Source organism: Lithobates pipiens, unplaced genomic scaffold, assembly GCF_037356315.1.
Source record: "Lithobates pipiens isolate NorthernLeopardFrog02 unplaced genomic scaffold, aLitPip1_a1.2 Scaffold_25, whole genome shotgun sequence".
NCBI classification, from domain to species: Eukaryota; Metazoa; Chordata; class Amphibia; order Anura; family Ranidae; genus Lithobates; species Lithobates pipiens.
In genome coordinates this window covers 209,569,335-209,590,686 of record NW_027507787.1, presented here as the reverse complement: position 1 = coordinate 209,590,686, position 21,352 = coordinate 209,569,335, and the positions used below count along the sequence as shown (strand labels likewise).

The 21,352-nt window shown below is 42.6% G+C and overlaps 1 protein-coding gene across 1 annotated transcript in view; it reads right to left on the bottom strand.

Annotated features, from left to right (window-relative positions):
* DOCK1 (dedicator of cytokinesis 1) overlaps positions 1-21,352 on the bottom strand; it is a 613,707-nt gene that overhangs the window by 187,755 nt on the left and 404,600 nt on the right. The window contains exon 29 of the mRNA XM_077455510.1: positions 17,219-17,313. Coding sequence (XP_077311636.1) covers positions 17,219-17,313 — 95 coding nt within the window. The remainder of the gene's footprint in view (positions 1-17,218; positions 17,314-21,352) is intronic.

Below are 21,352 nucleotides of genomic sequence, written 5' to 3'. Positions count from 1 at the left end.
ACGAGTTTCCCGGTTCCTACCATTGAAAAACATCCCCACAGCATGATGCTGCCATCACCATGCTCACTGTAGGGATGGCATTGGCGGTGCCTGGACATGACGCTAGTCATTCAGGCCAAAGAGTTCAAGCTTTGTTTCACCATATCAGAGAATTTTAAGAGCCCTTTCACACCGAGCGGCCCTGGGTGTCGGCTGTAAAGCGGTGCTATTTTTACGCCACTTTACAGTCATTTTAGCGGCGCTATTCGGCCACTAGTGGCACAGTTTTAACTCCGCATTAGCGCAGAAGGGGTTAAATCCGCCCACAAAATGCTGCCGGAGAGGCGTTTTACCGGCGGTATCGCAGTACTGCCCCGTTGATTTCAATGGAGAGCAGCGGTGAGTTCACCGCTCCAAATAAGCTGCTGCAGTGTGAAAGCCCTCGGGCTTCCACACTGGAGTGACTGGAGCTACTTTTTTCAGGCGCTATTTTTAGTGCTGTAGCGCCTGAAAAATGCCCGCCGTGTGAAAGGGGTCTAATACTTGACAATCCCAGCTTGTTGTCCCTCATGCATGGCCTAACAACAACTGACAAGCAACCAAATGAAGTTACAAATTATCAAGCAGGTGCATAAGCTAAACTGGAGCAGGTCACGACAGGCTTCACTCGGGCAGAAGGTTAAAGTATTTATAGCTGCTGACTTTGTTTTTCTGAAGAAGCCTGGAGCTCCTTCATAAAAACAAAGGTAGCATCTATAAATACTGTGGCTGCCGACTTTTAATATTAGGGCACTTACCTGTCCAGGAATCCAGTGGTGTCCTCAGCCGAGCCGATTTTTCAAATGGCTATTGGGTGCTGTCACCACCATTTTGACAGAGAAACGAGCACTGAAGCTGTGATGCGTGCTGTGCTTTGAGAATAGGCCGGCTGCGAAGGAAGGAGGGGAGCCGGAAATGAGAGTGGGTACCTGTCAAAACCAGGTACACTCTCCCCCCTAAAAGGTGCCAAATGTGGCAGCAAAGGGGGTGAGGAGGCAGACAAGCAGAGCTTTCCCTTTTGGTTGGAGCTCCATTTTAAGGCAGGCAAACAAAACGAGGACATGCAAGCAAAATCATAATGCAAACTAGAAATCAGAATTTGCAGGCTAATTGAAGAAACCTGCAATGGCCAGTAGAAATTTTAGGCCTGGGATATGATTCACCGCACATTAATTTTACTTGCCTCCTAATGACATCACAAGTACACTAGAGCATGCCTAAACTGCACTGCAGTCTCCTTATTCAGCCAGCATATGACACAGGCATGCACCTTAGAGCAGCAGGTCAGGTCCAAATAAGACAATAGGAGAGGACCAGCGGCAGCTTCCTACAGGAAATCAGTGGAAGCCCCCATTTTCTTACATGTAGTTTTCAAATCAAACATTGATAATATTATTTACAGGAAAATGCATCAAATATATTACACAATATATTACAAAAAATCCTGGAGTTTCTTACAACCTATAAGTGTTTTACTTTCATCAAGTGGAAATCCCAACGATCTGGCTGTTAGGCTCAGTTTACACAGCTGCCAGGCGACTTGATGAGACTTTAAAGCAACTTCAAGGAACGTCTGGTTAATCTTCCTGTAATGTTGGATCCAAATCATGAATTAAGATCAGGATCCGATTTGGAGGGGACTTCCATTGAAGTTTATGGGCACAAGTTGGATATAAGGCGCCTTGAAGTAGGCTAGGGAACTTTTCTAAAGATGGAGCTAGTTCAGTAGGGCTAATTAGGACAGCTCTCATTGACTAAAGTGGGATTTCACACATCATGAGACATGGGGTCTTAACTCTGATACCAAATTGTGGCAGTGTGAACTGAGCCTCTGACTTGCTCCGACCCCCACCCCAGTATCAACCTAACCTATAATTCCACTAATGGAAGTCTGTTTAAATATAACCATTTTTTTTATTATCATTGCAGCTCCCACTTAATAAGCCCCACTTTTAACATTGACACATCTGCAGTTTGCTCTCAGGCTCCATAATCAGCGCTGCTTGAAGAAAGTAGCTTTGTTATAGGTCTCATAAATCACCGGTGTCGTCAAGGCTCGGGAAATATGCTTTTCTTCAAAAAACTATTGTTGTTAATGATGTATGACAACAAACATTGCATCAATATTCATTATCATGACTCTGCAAGGCTGGAAACAAGCAACATATGACTATAGCAATTTGTTTTCTACACCGGTTATTTTGAATTTGCAAGCTTAATATGTGTGGGACATAGCTGCAGCGTTACATTTCCTAATGCTAAAGGAGCAGGGAGTCTAAGTGGCAATTCTGTTTATATGAAGAGCGGAAGCATTCAAACACAACAGCACAAGTTTTAGACCATTATCAGAACTGAAAGGATTTGAAATAAAAGTTCTGATCATGGGGGGAGATATATAGGGACATAAATAAGACTCCCTGCTACTGGAAACATTGACTCTATGATTGTCGACTATCCCTTCTGAAAACGTTACAAAGCCAGGTCATTATGCGGATTGCATTCAAACCTTTTACTGACACTGACCTAAAAAAAAAATTTTTTTCGTCATACTAAACTGTAACATGCTTTTCATTGAGTACATCATGCGACACAGAGTTAGGCTAATATTCATTACCTGCTGGGTTATACTCCATCTCCAGGTAAATGGACTCAGACCAAAGGTCTTTAGACAGAAAGTGACCCCCTATATAACCCTCCCATACAGGAAGTACTTCCGTTTATCAAGCACTGAATCCTCAAAAAGAGGGAAGGGATCTGTGTCCCATGTACTCAAAGAAAGGAATATTACAGGTAAGTATGATGAAAAAATACTATTTTCTTTTTCATACATCATGGTTCACAGAGTTAGGCTAATATTCATTACCTGCTGGGACATCCTAGAGCAATAGCCTTGAGGAGAGGGAGACACCCTGCCAAACAATAGCGATCAGACCTTATACGGCAGTCCGCAGTACACTGCGGCCGAATCCTCGGCTGCTCGAACATCCACTTGAGAAGATTTTGTGAACGTATGCACTGAAGACTAAGTAGAAGCCTTACAAATCTGAGCTATAGATACTTTATTGCAAAAAGCCCAGGTAACCCCCTGGTAGAATGAGCTCTCACCCTAAAGGGAGGAGCTTTAAGTTTCAGACCATAGGTCTGAATGACCAATTGACAGACCCAATTGGCAGTGGAAGCTGCCTGCCCTTTCTTGGGTCCTTTTGGTAAAACAAAAAGGTAAAGTCCTGATTTAAATGAAAGGCCGACACCACTTTTGGCAAAAAAAGGTTGGAACAGGTCGTAACACGACCCTGTCGTGGTGAAGGATCAAGTATGGTTCCCTGCACGAAAGGGCTGCCAAATCGGACACACTTCTAGCCAAGGTGATAGCCATCAGGAAGGCTAGCTTTCATGACAGCAAGTCTAATGGAATTTCCTTGATAGGTTCAAATGGTTGTTTCTGTAACACAGACAGCACAAAGTTCAAGTCCCAAAGACACATAGGTGGCCTAATGGGGGGAAGCAAGCAAGTTGCTCCCTGTATAAAGGTTCAGACCAGTAAATGTGAGGCTAAAGGCCTTTGGAAGACTATTGATAGGGCCAAAACTTGACCTCTGATTGTACTCAAAGCCAATATGATTTTCACAGCGGACTGTAAAAAAAAAAAAAAAGAATTCTCCCAATCACATATTTCCAAAGATGATATTTTTAGGCTTCACATCAAGCAATAAAAGTCTTCCAGACCTTATGATAGATCTTCCTGGTGACAGCTTTTCTACCCTTCACTAGGGTAGACACCACTGGTCCCAAGATGCCACGGTCCCTTAACACCCTGGCTTCAATAGCCATTCTGTCAAATTTAGACTGTAAATTGGGGTGGAATATAGGATCTTGAAAAAGTAGATCAGGGTTCCGTGGAAGCATCCATGGCCCTTCTATTGTCAGTCTCACAATCTCTGGGAAAAAGGGCCTTCTGGGCCAGGCTGATGCCACCACAATGACTGGAATTCCCTCACTCTCCGAATCCTATCAAACGTAGAAGAAGATGGATCGGAGGGAAAGCATAAACCAGGGAGTACTGGCTCCATGGAACTACCAGAGTATCTGCTCCGATTGCCAGAGGATATCTTGTTCAGGACACAAACTGCTGTAGCTTGTTGAACCTGGATGCCAGTAGGTTGAACTCAGGCCATCCCCAATGTTGGCAAATTTCCTGGAACACCCCTGGGTGTAGGGACCATTCCCCCAGGCAGATTTGCTGGTGACTGAGATAATCTGCCTTGCAGTTCTCTACTCCTGGGATATGGACTGCCGATAGAATCGGCAGATGTCCCTCTGCCCAGGCTAGTATGCTGTTCACTTCCTTCAGAGCTGGAAGACTCCTGGTACCGCCTTGGTGGTTTATATAGGCCACTGCAGTGGCACTGTCAGACTGAGCCCTGATAGGGCAGTCCTGAAGCTCCACCATCCATGACTGTAGGGCCAGTCGTACCGCCCGTAAATCCAGGACGTTGATGGGCAGGATCTGTTCTGTCCTTGACCATTTCCCTTGAGCTGTGAGCCCCTCAAGGGTCACTCCCCAGCCTGAGAGACTGGCATCTGTAGTCAGTACTCTCCAAGTTACCAGGAGGAAGGATCTTCCCTTTTCGCAGGTTCTGATCCTGCAACCACCAGTTGAGGCTGAAGCGTGCCCTAAGAGAAGCACTGGATAAGGGCTTTTCTCTCCTGTTCCAAGCCAACAAGATGTCTTGTTGTAGAGGCCCGGAATGGAACTGGGCATAGGGCACCACCACGAAGGAGGATACCATCCTTCCTTGAAGACTCATACAGAGATGAAAGGAGGGTTGTCCAGTGCCCCTTCTCTGAAGCACCTGATCCTTCAGGGCACAGATCCTTGCGGGTGGCAAGAATACTCTGGCTTGGACCATATCGAGGCTCAGACCTAAATACTTTAGACCTTGAGCTGGTTTCAAGGCCGACTTTTTTGTATTTCTGATCCAGCCTAAGCTTTTCAAATACCACACTGTGCATGTTATGCTCTGTACTATAGTCTGTAGTGAGTGATTTCTGAGCAGGAGGTTGTCCAGATACCCGTGCACCAGGATCCCTTGGGCTCTTAAAAGGCCCAGTAGTGGTAGAACACCTGTGGAGCTGTAGCAAGCCAGATAGGTAGAGCCACAAACAGAAAATGGCGTTCCTCTACTGCAAATCGCAGGAACCTCTGATGAGGCTGGAAGATAGGTATGTGTAAATACACATCCTTTATATTGATGGAGGCTAAAAAGTCTTCCATCTGGAGTGAGGCTACAACTGAGTGGACTAACTCCATCCGAAAGGACTGGATTAGTAGATACTGGTCAGGGATCTTAGGTCCAAAAATGGGCCTTGTGACTCAGTTTGGCTTTTAAACCGTAAAACAGGTTTGCTCCTTCGGATACAGGAACCTGTACAATCACTCCTTGATGCACTAAATGATGTAGTGCCTGAAGCAATAAGTCTATTTTTGGAAGATCCAAGGGAACGATGGATCCTAAAAACCTCTGAGGGGGAACCCCCCCACGCAACTCTAGCTCTTAACCGCAGGATATAATTGGTGACCCACTCCTCCTGAATTGTTGTTCTCCAAATGTCCGCAAAGTGCAGCAGCCTTCCCCCCACCCGATGGAATTTTGGACCCAGGGCTTTTTCTGGCCCTGGCCTTGTGGCTTGCCCCTAGCCCTAGTGCCCTGTTGGCGGAGGAACTGCCTTGGCGTGGAGACATATGAGGAAACAGTCCCTGAAGTTCTAAACAAGAGAGGCCTGGTGCTTTTCTTCACAGGAAGTAGAGAACTCTTCTTCCCTCTGGAAATCTTTTGGATATATTTGTTCAAATGATCACCAAATAAACGTTCCCCCATGAAAGGGGAAACCTGACAAAAACTTTTAACAAGGAAGCTCGGCACACCATTTCTTAAGCCACAAAAGTCTGCACATATGTACAGACAAGAGAGCCAAACGAGAAACCTGCTGTATTGAATCCTTTTAAGGTTTCAACAGCAAAAACACAGCGCTTCAAGGAATATCTGTCTTATTTTCAGGCAGATTATCCTCCTGGTTAGGCCTATCAGGGTGTTTGAACTGATCCTTTATGGACTGGCAGATACCAATTGCTGCAACAGCTGGCTGAATGGCTGAACTGGCCAAAGAAAAGGAAGTCCTTAATAATGGCTCCAATTTCTTGTCAACGGGGTCTTTCAAGCCCTGTGCGTTATCTACCGGACAAGTTAAGTTCTTGTTTAAGGAAGAGACTGCTGCATCTACGGCTGGCATGGTCCCTTTTATAACAAACTTTTTATCCATGGTATATAAAAAGGGAAAGCTCTTAAGAGGAGCAAAATCCTGTCAGGATGTTCCCAATCAACATACACTGCCTCTTCCAGCAGGGGGTGTAGGGGGAAAGCCTGTGTGGCCTGAAGAGGCCTCAGGGATCCAAAGAGGACAAGGGGGGCTCAGTCACCTCTGCAAGAGGCAACTTGAAGGCATTACAAATCATTTCAGTCAGAGTCAGGATGAAAAGCCAGCAGAGGCAGACATCAACAGGATATCTCTTCTTGTCCAGATTGCACAGAAGCAGACTCACCCACCAGGCCCTTCACAGAATCCTGAGCTTTTAGCTCTTCCCCATCCTCAAACCAATCCTGCTCCAAATAGGAGGCTCCAGGGAGGGGGATCTGTCACGCTTCTTGTCACCCTGCGGGATGGAGGCAATCCTGCCAGCAATCCTGTGCTCTAACCCGGCTAGGGCAGAGGACAGTTCATCCTTGGTGATGAAGGGTGAAGCAGCAGCGCTGACTGTAGGCACAATACCAGATAGGCGCAGCGGCTCAGATTGCCCAGAAGCCTCTGGACCTTCAGGGGTTACAACACTAGGGATACGACTAGGTTCATCAGGAACTACTGACGACATAGGTGTGCCCTTCCCTGTAGTGTTAGTCTCACTCCTCCTTTTTGAAGACATTTACCAGCCACAAAAAGAGTATTTAGGTGTAGTATTAAAACACCTTATAAGGGAGAGACTCTTTAATAGGGCTCACCAAGCCCCTATGCAAAAATCCTGCTAAGCACCTTTAGCCTGCCAAGCAACACTTGGTGATTCATGTGACCCAGGTAAGGAGAAATGAACTGCTGCAAGTTCCTGTTCAGAGTCTGCTCTGTGTCCCACAGCTGCCTTTTGGAAGCACTGCATGCTTGGCATATACAGCTTGAATAAGCTGGCCGTGCACTGGAATGTTCTGTGCGCAGTCCCAGCAAACAGGTGTGGCTGTATTCGCGCAAGATGCAACTGTTTGTACGCCTAGATTAAGGCTACTGTGCATGTGCGGCGAAGCTGCATGCGCCATGGCCAAACAAACAACCGCTGAGCGCAGAGGCAGTCTTGTGAACGCATGTGCGCCATGGTGAACCAAGGCAAAATGGTGCACCGTCATGTGCCATCGTACAGGTAAAAAACAGCCAGACACAAGCAAAAAAGGTACACTTTGCAAACACCCACAGCTAGCCGAAAACTCTCCCACACACACACACACAGATGTCCTGTCCCTAGCTAGTTAGCTTGACTGTTACAATCACTGGGACACCCCACAATAATAAAGGGATTTACCTTCAAGGACTGGGTACCCTTTTCATGTTTAGGGTCCACTCCCTTGGACCTGTACAGTACCCTGCAGGAATGCCTTAGCACTATAGTGTTCAGGATTTCACTTAGGGTCCAGTGTCCCGGACCCGCATTACAGGCAAAACCTGACAGGATCTTGAGTCTTCTTTGCGAGGCTCGGGTATCATTTAACTAAGATTGGTCAATCCTTTGATTCCTTTAAGAACCATCTGTGGGACTAGAGACCTGGAGCTCAGAGAGCTCAAACAATCGTGCCATCCACCTTGCAGACACTGGTAAAAACTGAAGTACTTCCTGTATGGGAGGGGTTATATAGGGGATTACTTCCGGTCTAAAAACCTTTGGACTACCAGCGTCCATTCACCTGGAGATGAAGTATAACCCAACAGGTAATGAATATTAGCCTAACTCTGTGTCCCATGATGTATGAAAAAAGAAAATATTTTATTTGCTGAATGCTTGCTCCCAGTTTTGGACTCAGAATATACACTATTACCAGGCAATTAGAATTTACAAAAAGAGGCCACCAATGGCAGGTCACGTCACTCCTGAAAGGTCACTCCATAGCCTCATATAGCTGAGAAGAGCCCCAATAGTGAGGATAGCAAGAGAAGAGCCCCAATAGTGGGGCTAACATCTCCAAATTGTTTTTAATGCTGACGTTTAGGTTAAAATGTACTTTACCCATAACAACCTAATAAAAAATAATATTCTTATGCTACCAAAATTAGTGTGTGCTGTAAATTGTCTCCACTATTGCTCTTGTTTCTTCTTGCTGTAGGCTGCCATTTTGCTGAAGCCCAGAGCCTCTGAGAAGCAGTAAATTGTTAGGCTGTCAGCAGAAAGGCCCCCAGTAGCTCTGGTTTTTGCCACAATGCCAAAAATGGAGAGCAACTGAGCATGTGCAGAACAGAATGAGACAGTGTGTTACTGGATTTTAAAACAGTATAGGCACTTATTTTTAATGTTTTACATTTTACTATATCTGCAAAAAGGGGCCAGCCTGAAGTGATCTAGCAGGATTTAATTGTATGACTAAAGCTCCACTTTAACCGCTTGCCATTCAGCCCACGATTATATACGTCGGCACAATGGCACGGCTGCACAAATGCGCGTACCTGTACGTCCCCTTTAAATGGCGGGCTAGTGGAACAATGCACACATCCCCGCGGACTTTATGTCCGCCAGTGGCCTGCGATAGTGACACAGAGAGGCAGAACAGGGAGATGCCTATGTATTCAAGGTATTTACCTGTTCTGCCTAGCAACATGACAGGGATCTACTGCTCCCTGTCATCGGGAGCAGTGATCTCTCATGTCCTAGTGAGCCCATCCCCCCCTATAGTTAGAACACACTGAGGGAACACATTTAACCCCTTGATCGCTCCCTAGTGTTTAACCCCTTCCCTGCCAGTGTCATTTACACAGTAATCAGTGCATTTTTATAGCACTGATCACTGTATAAATGTCTCTGGCCCCAAAATAGTGTCAAAAGTGTCCAATCTGTCTGCCCCAATGTCACAATTATGATAACAATCGCAGATCGCCGCCATTACCAATGAATAAAAAAATAATAAAAAAATGATATAAATGTAGTTTTTTTTAAACAAAAATATGTAGAAGAACACATATCGGCCTAAACTGAGGAGGGATATTTATTACAGCAAAAAGTATATATTAACCACTTTCAGACCGGACCAATTTGCTGGTCAAAGACCAGACCACTTTTTGCGATTCGGCACTGCGTCGCTTTAACTGACAATTGCGCGACCATGCGACGTGGCTCCCAAACAAAATTGACGTCCTTTTTTTCCCACAAATAGAGCTTTCTTTTGGTGGTATTTTATCACCCCTGCGGTTTTTATTTTTTGCGCTATAAACAAAAATAGAGCGACAATTTTGAAAAAAATGCGTTATTTTTTACTTTTTGTTATAATAAATATCCCCCAAAAATATATAAAAAAACATTTTTTTCCCTCAGTTTAGGCCGATACGTATTCTTCTACATATTTTTGGTAAAAAAAAAATCGCAATAAGCGATTATTGATTGGTTTGCGCAAAAGTTATAGCGTTTACAAAATAGGGATAGTTTTATAGCATTTTTATTAATAATTTTTTATTATTTTTTTTTTTACTAGTAATGGCGGCGATCAGCGATTTTTATTGTGACTGCGACATTGTGGGGGACCCATCGGACATTTTTGACATTTTTGGGACCATTGTCATTTATACAATAATCACTGCTATATAAATGCAGTGATTCCTGTGTAAATGACACTGGCAGTGAAGGGGTTAACCTGTGGGTGGCAGTGTAGGGGTTAAGAGTTCCTAGGGGTGTGTTACTAACTGTGGGGGAGTTGGGCTTTCATTTAGTGAACACTGATCTCTGCTCCAATCACATGGAGCAGAGATCAGCGTCACTAGTTGCTAGGCAGAATGGAGAAATGTTGTTTACAACGGCATTTCTTCATTCGGCCGCTCCGTGAGATGATCGCGGGGATGCCCGCAGCGATCGAGTCAGCGGGTCCCGCGACTGGACTCACGGAGGTCCCGACCAGCGCGGGAGCGCGCCGCCGGCGGCGCGCTCCCGATGGCAGGGCGGCAAATTTAAAGGGACGTACATGTACGCCTATTTGCCTGCCCGTGCCATTCTGTCGACGTAAATCGTCGTGCGCTGGTCGGCAAGTGGTTAAATATAAAATATTGCTTTTCAAAATTGTTGCTCTTTTTCTGTTTATAGTGCAAAAAATAAAAACTGCAGAGGTGATCAAATACCACCAAAAGAAAACTATTTGTGGGCAAAAAAAGGACATCAATTTTGTTTGGGTGCAGAGTCGCAGGACTGCACAATTGTCAGTTAAAGTGACGCAGTGCCGAATCGTAAAAAATGGCCCAGTCATTCAGCAGCCAAATCTTCCGGGGCTGAAGTGGGTAAGGGTGAGTAAAAACTGAAATGAAACACCACAGAACTATTACAGGGATTAGACTTTGTGCCTGTCAGACATAAGGGTGGCAAGGGAATGTAAGGAAGCTAAATATCAGTGGATGGAGGAGCCATTTCGAGAAGGACAGGTTGTCTTTACATCCCCCACCCAAAAAATAAAAAATAAAACAAAGTTGGTGGGTGGTGGGGCTGGTGGAGTTTCTTCACTTTGCATGCCAACCTTTAAGGCCTTACAGAACATGAATGTGCACCCTTGCCCTTTACAAGTAGTTTCAAAACAAGAACTAAACTATATACAAGGCAGCATATTGGTCATCTGTCACAGGATACAACTGCTACACTTGCAGAGTTCTAACCTATGTCCCAAAGAGCGGTTCAATTAAGGTCTTGGCAAGGTATCTGGAATTTAATTGGGAAGTAATATAAATAAAACATTAAGTGAAGGGGGGGCAAATCTATAAGGTTGTTTGCATAGTTTGCAAAAACAAAAAAAATCTGTGCGGTTTCTAAAATTAACATAATAAAATATGATCTCTTGTTAACAAAACTGCTTACCAATGCATTATCCTTAAAATACATCCTGTCTATTTTAACCTAAAATAATACCACTTAGATACACTTGGGCATAAAGAGGAAGAATTATTAAAATGTAATATTTCTGGATTCTGAAAAGCTACCATAAATCTCGTTGCCAGTGCTTATATTTTCAGAGCATGCAGTACATATAAAATAGCACAATAAAATTTCTCGTCTTTGACCCTCATGCACCACTCTAAGAACAAGTACTCTAAGTACTCTCCCTATAAGGCTTTGTGCACTTTTAGCGCAGTCCTGCTTTTTAGGGCCCCTCCCCCCCAAGGGTGTTTATAATATAGAAAACTGGCGATAATCGCTGTGCCGCCAGCATGATTCTGAACATTCACTTCTCATAGAATCCTCTCAGACCTGCACTCCTCCCCCTAAAAATGTGCAGTTTGATGACCATACCCTTCAGAAGAGAGCCTCTACACAGCTTCTTAACCTGCTAATGAGCTCTGCATTGAAATGGATGGCATTCAGACAAGCCCAGATAACTGCAATTTCTACGGGAAACAATGCAAATGTTACAAAGTCCTGTCAATTTAGATTTCAGACTAATCCTAAAAGGGCAGATTCAGCATTCTTCTAACCATGCAGAACTGCAGGCTCTTGTCACATGATTTGGTACTGCATGACCTCTACTCATGCTCCACTGTGAATGATGCTGCAATAAGCTCAAAGGAGGTTATTACGAAGCCACTGAACACCTAGGTTGCATTTAAAATTTTTATGAAAAACGTATGCAAATACCAAACGCGGAAATTGAAGTCCAACTTTCTGCTGCAGGCACTGTACTCCAACAAACCTGGACTCCAGGAGCTGGCTCTCAGAGCTGGCCACTAGAAGAACGCCAAGCTGCAACTTTGAAAAGTAGAGGGGAACCATTTACCATATACAAACCTTAAATCCAATTTCTTTACTCTCTCCAAAATACAGGCAGTTCCTCCTGGTTGAACACAAAGCTCCAACACGTATCACTCATATCAGAGCTTACACATAAGGGTTATACAGGGAGCAGCTCCCCTCTTTTGAAAGTTGCAATTTGGACTTTTGCAAATACCAAGTCACCCAACGTCAGTACCCAATACAGGGTCATAAACTTATTCCCAATGATGCAGAACCTGGGCCTTCAAGGACTGAAGTTGACAAGCTTCAACTCTTCTCAGACTCAACATCTAGCTTCAGTTTTGCGGCAAATTAACGCAAACATAACGGCCCTTGTGCACACTGGTTTATTGTAAAATGTGGTTTCTCCTGACAAGAAAATCAAATGTTAAAAATGCATCTAAACAGCGTTTGGCATCTGAGCATTTATTTAATTGGCCAGAATTGTAATTTGCTCTGGCTAGCGTTTAGACCAGGGGTCTCAAACTGGCAGCCCTCCAGCTGATGCAAAACTACAAATCCCATCATGCCTCCGCCTGTGGGTGTCATGCTTGTAACTGTCTGTCTTGCAATGCCTCATGCGACTTGTAGTTTTGCAACAGCTGGAGGGCCGCCAGTTTGAAACCCATGGTTTAGACGCATTTAGCAGCGTCAAGCGTTTTTTGTTTTTCTCTGCCATTCAACCACTACCTGCATGGAGTCTGCATGCTCTATCTGTGCCTTTGGGTTTTCTCCAGGCACTCCAGTTTTCTCCCACACTCCAAAGACATGCTGGGAGGTTAATTGTCTCCTGTCTAGATTTGAACTAGTATATGTAATTATGCATGTGCAGTAAGAGACCTTAGATTGTGAGCAGGAACTGATGTGAATGTACAATGTATAGCTAAAGCACTGCATAAATTGTCGAAATGCATAAATAAATGTCAGGAACTGCTAGTAGTTAACTTTTCTAATTTCAGCTGCTGTGCAGAAGTTTATTGAGAAGGGATACAAATAAATAACACAGGGTAATACACATATTCAATGTGGACCAAGTTAATAATTCCATGTTGATTTGAATCATTTTCAAAGCAGAACTACACTGCATCTGAGCACCACAAACCAAAAAACGCTATTTAAATCATTTTCAATATTCAAAAGGAAAAGAATCTATATGTGTCTCCATGCTTTATTTTGTTGAGAAGTCACTGTGAAAAAAAAAAACTCAGATGATTCGTGTAGCATTTACGTCCTGATATCCATCTGCTCTTAGCTGAGGGTGCCCTCCGGAAGACTCCTCGAATGTATGATATAAATTTGCCTAGGCCTGCAAATCAGGAAGTAACTGAAGAAATGTATATATAAAAAAAATACTTCCCTATTTACAAATGCTAGCAGCATAAGGAATAAAAATAATAAGTGTTGATTAAGGGAGTGAAATTCCACTTTAAATTTCATCTTACAATGCCCAAATATAATGAAAACCGGGCAATATTCAGGGACAATTACACTGTGGCATAGTAAATAGGATTAAAGGCAACCAGGCTGACACAGCATCACATAAACTGACACTTATGTGTGACAGATCCATTCAGTTTAGAGTTAATATAAACAACAGCAGATTTCTCCACTCTCTTCAACATAAATGCAATGACAGCACACCATTCAGAGCTCTTGGGTCCCTGCGTAATGATAAGTAAGGCTGTATTTAAAACCATCAGCGGTGAGGCTGCATGGGTAAAAAGCTGCAGTGCATCCATATTTCAAATAGGTAACCACACTGAAGATGTATATTATTAAAGCTTGGAATTAAATATTCAGTACCAAGTAAAAGTTGGCTTTATAGTGGCTGATAAAACATTCTGGCTTCAGGGAAGTCTATTTAGAATATATAGGAGTGCATGCCTGGCTTTTGTCTTTTCATACGCCAATACACCAAAGATCTAAGCATCACTTACAATAATCTGTCTGCATGAAACAACATCCGTCATTTAAAAAGAATGTGTACTCTTTGAAGTTTGTTTTTTTTGGATACACTCATGATTGTAAACAGCCGAACGAGAGTTTATCATGGAAGCATAATGCTGCAGGTATGAATTGAAAGAATCCAAAGGTTCTTGTACATGCCGCTACATTCAGTTCATAAGGCGCACAAGGCAAGTGCATCTGTTATTGCAGTAAATAGTTTGCTTGGGCCCAAAAAAAAAAAAAAACTATTTAAAAAAAAAGAGATATTAAACATAAAGTTAGGCTTTAATAATTGTGCCCAGCGCTAATCCTAAGGGGGAGGGTAGGCAAGGTGAAGGAGCTGGAGCAGCACAGACAGTAATTAGAGGGTAATAGAAGAGGAGAGGGCTATCATATACAAGGAAGGGAGGGTGCTATGCTTAGAGGATGGAATCATCCTTAATCAAGCTTGCTAGCAAGTCTACAGGCTCACTGCAGGCAAATAAAAAAGTTTAACCACTTCAGTCCCGGAAGATTTTACCCCCTTCCTGACCAGAGCAGTTTTTACAATTTGGCACTGCACTTTTTTCCCCGAAAATAGAGCTTTCTTCTGGTGGTATTTGATCACCTCTGTGATTTTTGTTTTTTGCACTATAAACAAAAAAAAAGAAAAGCAACAATTTTGAAAAGAAAAAATTAATTGCTTTTACTTTTTGCTTAAAAATCCCCAATTTAAAGAATTCTTCAACAGTTTAGGCTGATATATAGTCTTCTACATATTTTTGGGAAATAAATAAATCACAATAAGCGTATATTGATTGGTTTGCACAAAAGTCATAGCGTCTACAAACTGTGGGAAAGATTTATGGCATTTTTATGGTATTTATTTATTTTTTGCTAGTAATGACGGTGATCTGCAATTTTTAGCGGTATTGTGAAGGATACGTTTTTGAGATCATTCACAAGTAAACAGCGATCAGTGCTATAAAAATGCACTGATTACTGAGTAAATGTCACTGGCATGGAAGGGGTTAACACTAGGGGGCGATCAAGTGGGTTAAATGTGCGTTCCCTCGGTGTGTTCTAACTGTAGGGGTATGGGAGTGAGAAGGAGAGAAGACCTATCGCTATTACACACACAAATCCCCGTGCTGGCACTCGTGCACACGATGGCCGGCGGTCGCAGGCGCGCCCTCTGGTGGCCAAAAAGGGGAGGGATGTACCCATACGGAATTTCACCCAGGAGAGCCACTCTGCTGCAGTATATCTGCGTGAGTCGGTTGGGAACCGGTTAATAGTAAAAAAAAGCCCTGCAAGTAAGCATTTAAAATACTTTAAGTTTACAAAAAAAACAATGGGGGTTATTTACGAAAGGCAAATCCACTTTGCACTGAAAGAGCACTTGGAAGTGCAGTCGCTCTAAATCTTAGGGGTAGATATGAAATGAGTGGAAGCTCTGCTGATTTTATCATCCAATCAAGTACAAGCTAAAATGCTGTTTTTTAATTATCCTTGCATGTCCCCCCTCGGATCTACAGTGACTTTACTTCCAAGTGCACTTGCAGTGCAAAGTGGATTTTCCTTTAGTAAATAACCCCCTATGTGCTAATGGAACTTTGTAGAGTGACGCCAAAAAAAGTTACTACTAAATGTATTTAAAAAGTGCAAAGTTTATTACAAGATCAAGGTTAAAATCAGACATGGTAAATGATACATATGTCATAATATAAAAACAGGAAATATCCAAATATAAGTTTATATATATATATATATATATATATATATATATATATATATATATATATTGGTTAGGCATAATTGGCATAGTAGATATAGGCGAATAAGAACATAATAGGTTGATATCTCGAACCGTTTCGTGAAGAAACACTCACTTCTTCAGGAGACAATCACAATCAATATATCTGTGGGGAGACCATGTCATGATACGAATGATAGTAATAAAAATAAGAAAATAAAAAGTGACTATAAGCCTCGTGTGGAAAACACGATGTCCCATAGGATATACATGCATAAGAAAAAAAAACTGTTTCCAAGAAAAGGATTAATTATATCCCCTCTTTTTGGTTTCACACAAAATAGGATCTGGTCCTTTTGGGTGGCTCACTTCTTCCTTCAGCTCCTGGACAGACCCCTATCTCTGGAGTGGATATCGGTGTCCTTGCCCGGAATACTCTTTTTGGATTTCGTCCTTTTCTTGGAAAGTGCTTTTTTGTTCTGCAAGTATATCATATGGAGGGAGGGGACATTGTGTTTTCCACCCTTATGAGGCTTGAAGTCCCCTTTTCTTTTCTTATAGTAATATTATTGTGATATGGTCTCTCCACAGATACACTACTACTATTGTGACGTGGTCTCTCCACAGATATATTGGTTGCGATCATCTCCTGAAGAAGTGAGAGAGTTACTTCACAAAATGCATCAAGATATCCTATTATGTTCTTATTTGCCTACATGCAAATTATGACTAACCAATTTATATTTGTAGATTTCCATTGTTTTTATTATGCCATATGTATCATTTAATACGTCTGGTTTTAACCTCGATCGTGTAATAAACTTTGCACTTTTTAACTTTTTCTTGACGTTTACAAAGTCCCATGGGCACATTGTTTTTCTACAAATTATGGTCTTAGTTCCAGCAACATCTTTGCACTTTAGGCCCCCTTTTGTGTGATTTATGCACATGTAAAATAATAGATTTTTCTGTGTTTTACCTGCAATTTTTTGAGTTGTTGAGAGGGCCTCTTTGAAGGTTAAAAAAAAAAAAAAAAAAAAAAAAAAACTCACACAGATTTCATACATTTCCCTGCATGCTCTTAAAATACGATTTATCTGTATCCTCTGCAGACTCACATTATGTATTTACGTAGCAGTCAGTCAAATCCCGGAAACAATCCCACAAATGAACCAGTGTTTAAAAATAAAGCTACAGATCTGAAATCAGACTGCGAGGAAAAAGGTTGTGAAAAACAGCTGATGGATAAAAACAGTTGCATCTGTATAGTGCTTTCGGATACAAGAACAGAAAAATACCAGCCCTTTGTTGTTATAGAAGGGAAGGTCTTCTCATGCATATCTAGCTATGGAATACATGCGGGGATGCAGTTCAAGTTCACTGCAGGATAGATTGTACAATTACACAATGTTCTTATCCAGCTAAGCACTGCAAGCACATCAGCACACTGTAATGAATAGAAATTCAGGACTCACTTGTTCTGCATCATATTCATTATGACCCAGTCTGAGGGGTACACATTCTTCCCTATGAGGTTCTTAAACATGATGAATGTTTCCATAAGAAAATCCTGCAAATAGAGAACAGAAAAAGTAAAAAATGTTATGTGTTAAAGAAAGACTTTGGTCTAATTTAGTCTCATTAGATGTGATGGCTGCATTCATTTTCCTCCCCCCTTTATGGTCACCTGCTAATCCCGCCAGTAATACACTTTTTGTCCTAGGGTTATAACACTCACTTTATCTATGGAAGAGCATTGTTATCATCCTAGGACAGAAAGTATGTTAGGACTACAGAATACTTCCCATTCATAGCATGGGGGGGGGGGGGGGTGTTCTGTAGCCTTGGCATACTTCCGTATAATATTGGAGGAGTTAATGCTACAGAGAACACAGAACAGTACTGGGTTTCTGGCAGCATTAATGGGTATTTGCATTGCTTGAACTGATATAACAAAATGTTTCCAATGGTATATTTACCAGACCAAAAGGACGCAAATAAGAGAAGTCAATTGTTATCTGTTACATAAACTTTAAATTATAAACTATATTGGTTTTTATTTATTGTTTTATACATACAATCTTTGTTTTACAAATGGGCATTTTACTCATGATAAAGAATGTACTGAGCACTATGGATTTGGAGAGCCACAGGTTGAGCACCCATGTTCTAAAACCTCTAGCTAAGCCATCAATTTAACCTATTAAGCAACAACAATCAAGTTATGTAAAGCATGATCTTCAGTAAGCAAAGCTGAACTAAACTCAGGATTTAGGAAAAATCCTGTTTTCAACAAACTGCATCCTTTGGGATAAAGAGTAATGCATATTAAAAATGCCGAAATGCACAGTGTGAAACACCAAGGAGGTGAACATGTGCTCCTCATATAGAGCAATGACTGTGCCTAGAAATAAGAACCTTTCCAGATAAAACTCACAAAGGGTATATATACACCGTCTTAGATACTGCACTGCATTCATGTCATTAGGGGAGAAACAGACCACAAAGTGCTGTTAAAAGCAATCCTGACTTCCGGTTTCGGCGTCACATGAGGAGGTGGTGAGCAGAAACAGCTCCCGCTGCACTCCTCACATAACCAGCACATAAAGCCTGCTGCTGCTTTGGGGTGACGCCCCCTTTTTCTCCGCTACCAAGTGGGACCCCATGGACCGATTTGTGGAGCGATCGTACTTCCGCTGTCTATCCTCCAGGCTACATCCCGCGGGAGACACAGCCGTGGAAGCAGCCAAAATGGCGGCCGCTCCCTATGCACCAGAGACACTTCAGTCACTTACGATACCAGGAACAACTGACAGATCCTGTCTCTCCTGCAGGCAGTGGTCACCCTACTTGCCCCTACTCTAACTTCCACAGGGCACACTGCAGTGCAAAGGGGACTGGAGCAGTATCCCATTGAGCTGCAGGCACAGGCTCAGAGGCTCTCATATGTGGAGGAACAGATTTCTTCACTGGAAGATGAGACCACGGCCAATTAGGGTAGGGAACGATGTGAGTGTGCAATTTACAGGGATAGGAACAATTGTAGACACTCACTCAGGTTGAACTGGATGGACTGGTGTCTTTATTCAACCTTGAAAACTATGAAACTATGAAATCTGACATGCTAGCATGCATCTCTACTTCTAACAGGGACATATGGGATAAACTGGATAGTTTGGAAAATTGTTCAAGGAATAATCTGCGCATAATTGGATTGCCAGAGTCCGTCTCTAATGCCCAGCTCACGAATCTCTGAGCTAAAATTATCCCTGAGCAACTGGGTCTTTGCACTCCCTGCACCATTGAATGTGCTCATCGCTTCGGTCAGTATACAGAAAATTGCACCAAACTTTGCCATGTCATTGTGAGATGTCTCAATTATGCTGACAAAAATGGCGTTATGCAGAAATTTCGCTGTTCAGGTTCTCTGTGAAGAGCAGTAGGTTTGTGCCATCAATGGACAAACTATTTAATGGAAGTGATGAAACGACGTTAGGTATTCTCTCTGGTCTGCTCGACACTATACAACAGTCAAGTTAAATTCACCCTAGCCTATCTGGCAGTCCCGAAAACATACAAACATGGCGACAGGTTAACCGTAATTTTGACCTATGGGCAGAAATGCAAGAAGCAGCTAACGTCTTTACATTTTCACAGGTTCAGTAACAAGGCGGGCAAACTATTGGCTAAGCTATGCTCAGGGCCAAGGTGACCCATGCACATTCCTGCCTTGGAAAACACGCCTGGCTCCCTAGTTACCTCACCTGCAGAAATTAGTAAATTAGTTGCAGACTATTATACAACCTTATATTCAGCAGACTCGACTATCCAAACAACCGCAGAAGCCCTACTAGCCAAGATTCATTTAGCTAAACTCCAGCCCACTCACTTAGAGGCGCTCAATGCTCCCATCTCCATTGAAGACATCCAGCTGACTATTAGATCTCTAGCATCTGCCAAAGCCCTGGGCCCAGATGGCTACACGGCTTAATTTTATAAATTGACAAAAGACTTTATTCCTGACACTCTGAAAGATGTCTTCACCGCCACATTAGACGATGGTCCTTATCTACCTACGGGAACACAGGCACACAATAGACTGATCTCCAAAAAAGAAAGGACCCCCTACACCCGGGCTATTAACGCCCAATCTCCCAGATCAATGTGGACGCTAAAATTCTTTCTAAAATAATTGCCTCACATTTATCTCCTTTACTCCCCTCTTTACTCCATCCAGCCCAATATAGTATCCCGGAGAGAGGACTATTCCATTTCCAGTCTATACTCTCACCCTCATTACACACCAATCTGATAAATACCATCTTGCACCATTCCAAAAATGGTCTACCAACTTTAACGATAATGAAATTACAGAAAAGATCCTAGAAGGATACCGACACATTCGCAGTCTCACAATCTCAGAAACATGACGTGAAACACAATTTAAAATCATCCACAGGGCATACTACCCATTATGCATTAACATGGCTGACCCTACTCAAGCGCACTGCCCCTGGTGCTCACTATCATCATGTCCTACACTGTTCCACCATCTCTGGGAATGCCCAACCATTACTCTATACTGGGACTCTGTGCTGGGTTTCATCTTCAAAATCAATACGACTCGGTTACCAAAAAATCCTCTATTGTGTCTATTCAGATGTGAACCACTCTTCTCCATCATCAACAGCAGGACCACTCAACTTTACACAATGGACTCACAAGTCTCACAGTTGCTCGTAGGACAATCGTGTTCCATTGGATTAAAACATTACCACCCAACCTACCGGCAGTGAAACAGGCTATATTATCGCTCTTCAACCTAGAGAGGCTGGACACCATTGTACTGAACTTTTGCTCTACTTCACGCTTTTTGCGAGATGATATAAATATATGGAGGTCACGCTCACACAAAAGGAACTCATGCAACCATTTCGTTTTACAGATTAGTATATGAGACCGCACCAATTCCCTAGGTAACCTTAAAGTGTCCAACTTGTCTGATCCCTCCATTTTCTTACCACCCTAGAGCAGCCACTCCCTCTTGAAGCTCTTTAGCAACCCAAGATTTTTCACCTGAAAAGGGTAGACTTTTCTGTTGATATTATTGTTATGCCGTTCTCTGAGACTACCAATTAGATACACAAAACATTGCTTTCACTCCTGAAGGTACTAATGTTCCATATAACTTTTTGTTTTGAAATGCTATGTCATATTATTGTCTGCGGGAAAATATGTTTCCCCTGTCGCCTTCAACCCCCATCCCCACTTCCATGCCCCCCCCCCCCTCCCTTATCCATGATCAAACTTTACTTTTCTATCTGTTCGAGCTTGCATCAGGGCTTTTAAGCTCCAAGTTATTTTACTGTGCAAATCACAATAAATATCAAAAAAAAAAAAGCAATCCTAGTTTATGTCTCACTAAGTTCTCCCTTTCGCACGAGTCCAGAAATTTAGCTGTGGTCAGAAGAATGCGCATCTATGGGGGGTTCCTGACATCTTTGATATTTTTGGGAAAGCTCCACAGAAAGATGCCTTTCTACACTATACAGTCCTGACAGGCTAAATGTACACAAAAGCAATGTTTCAAATGACCTAGGCCTGAGAGG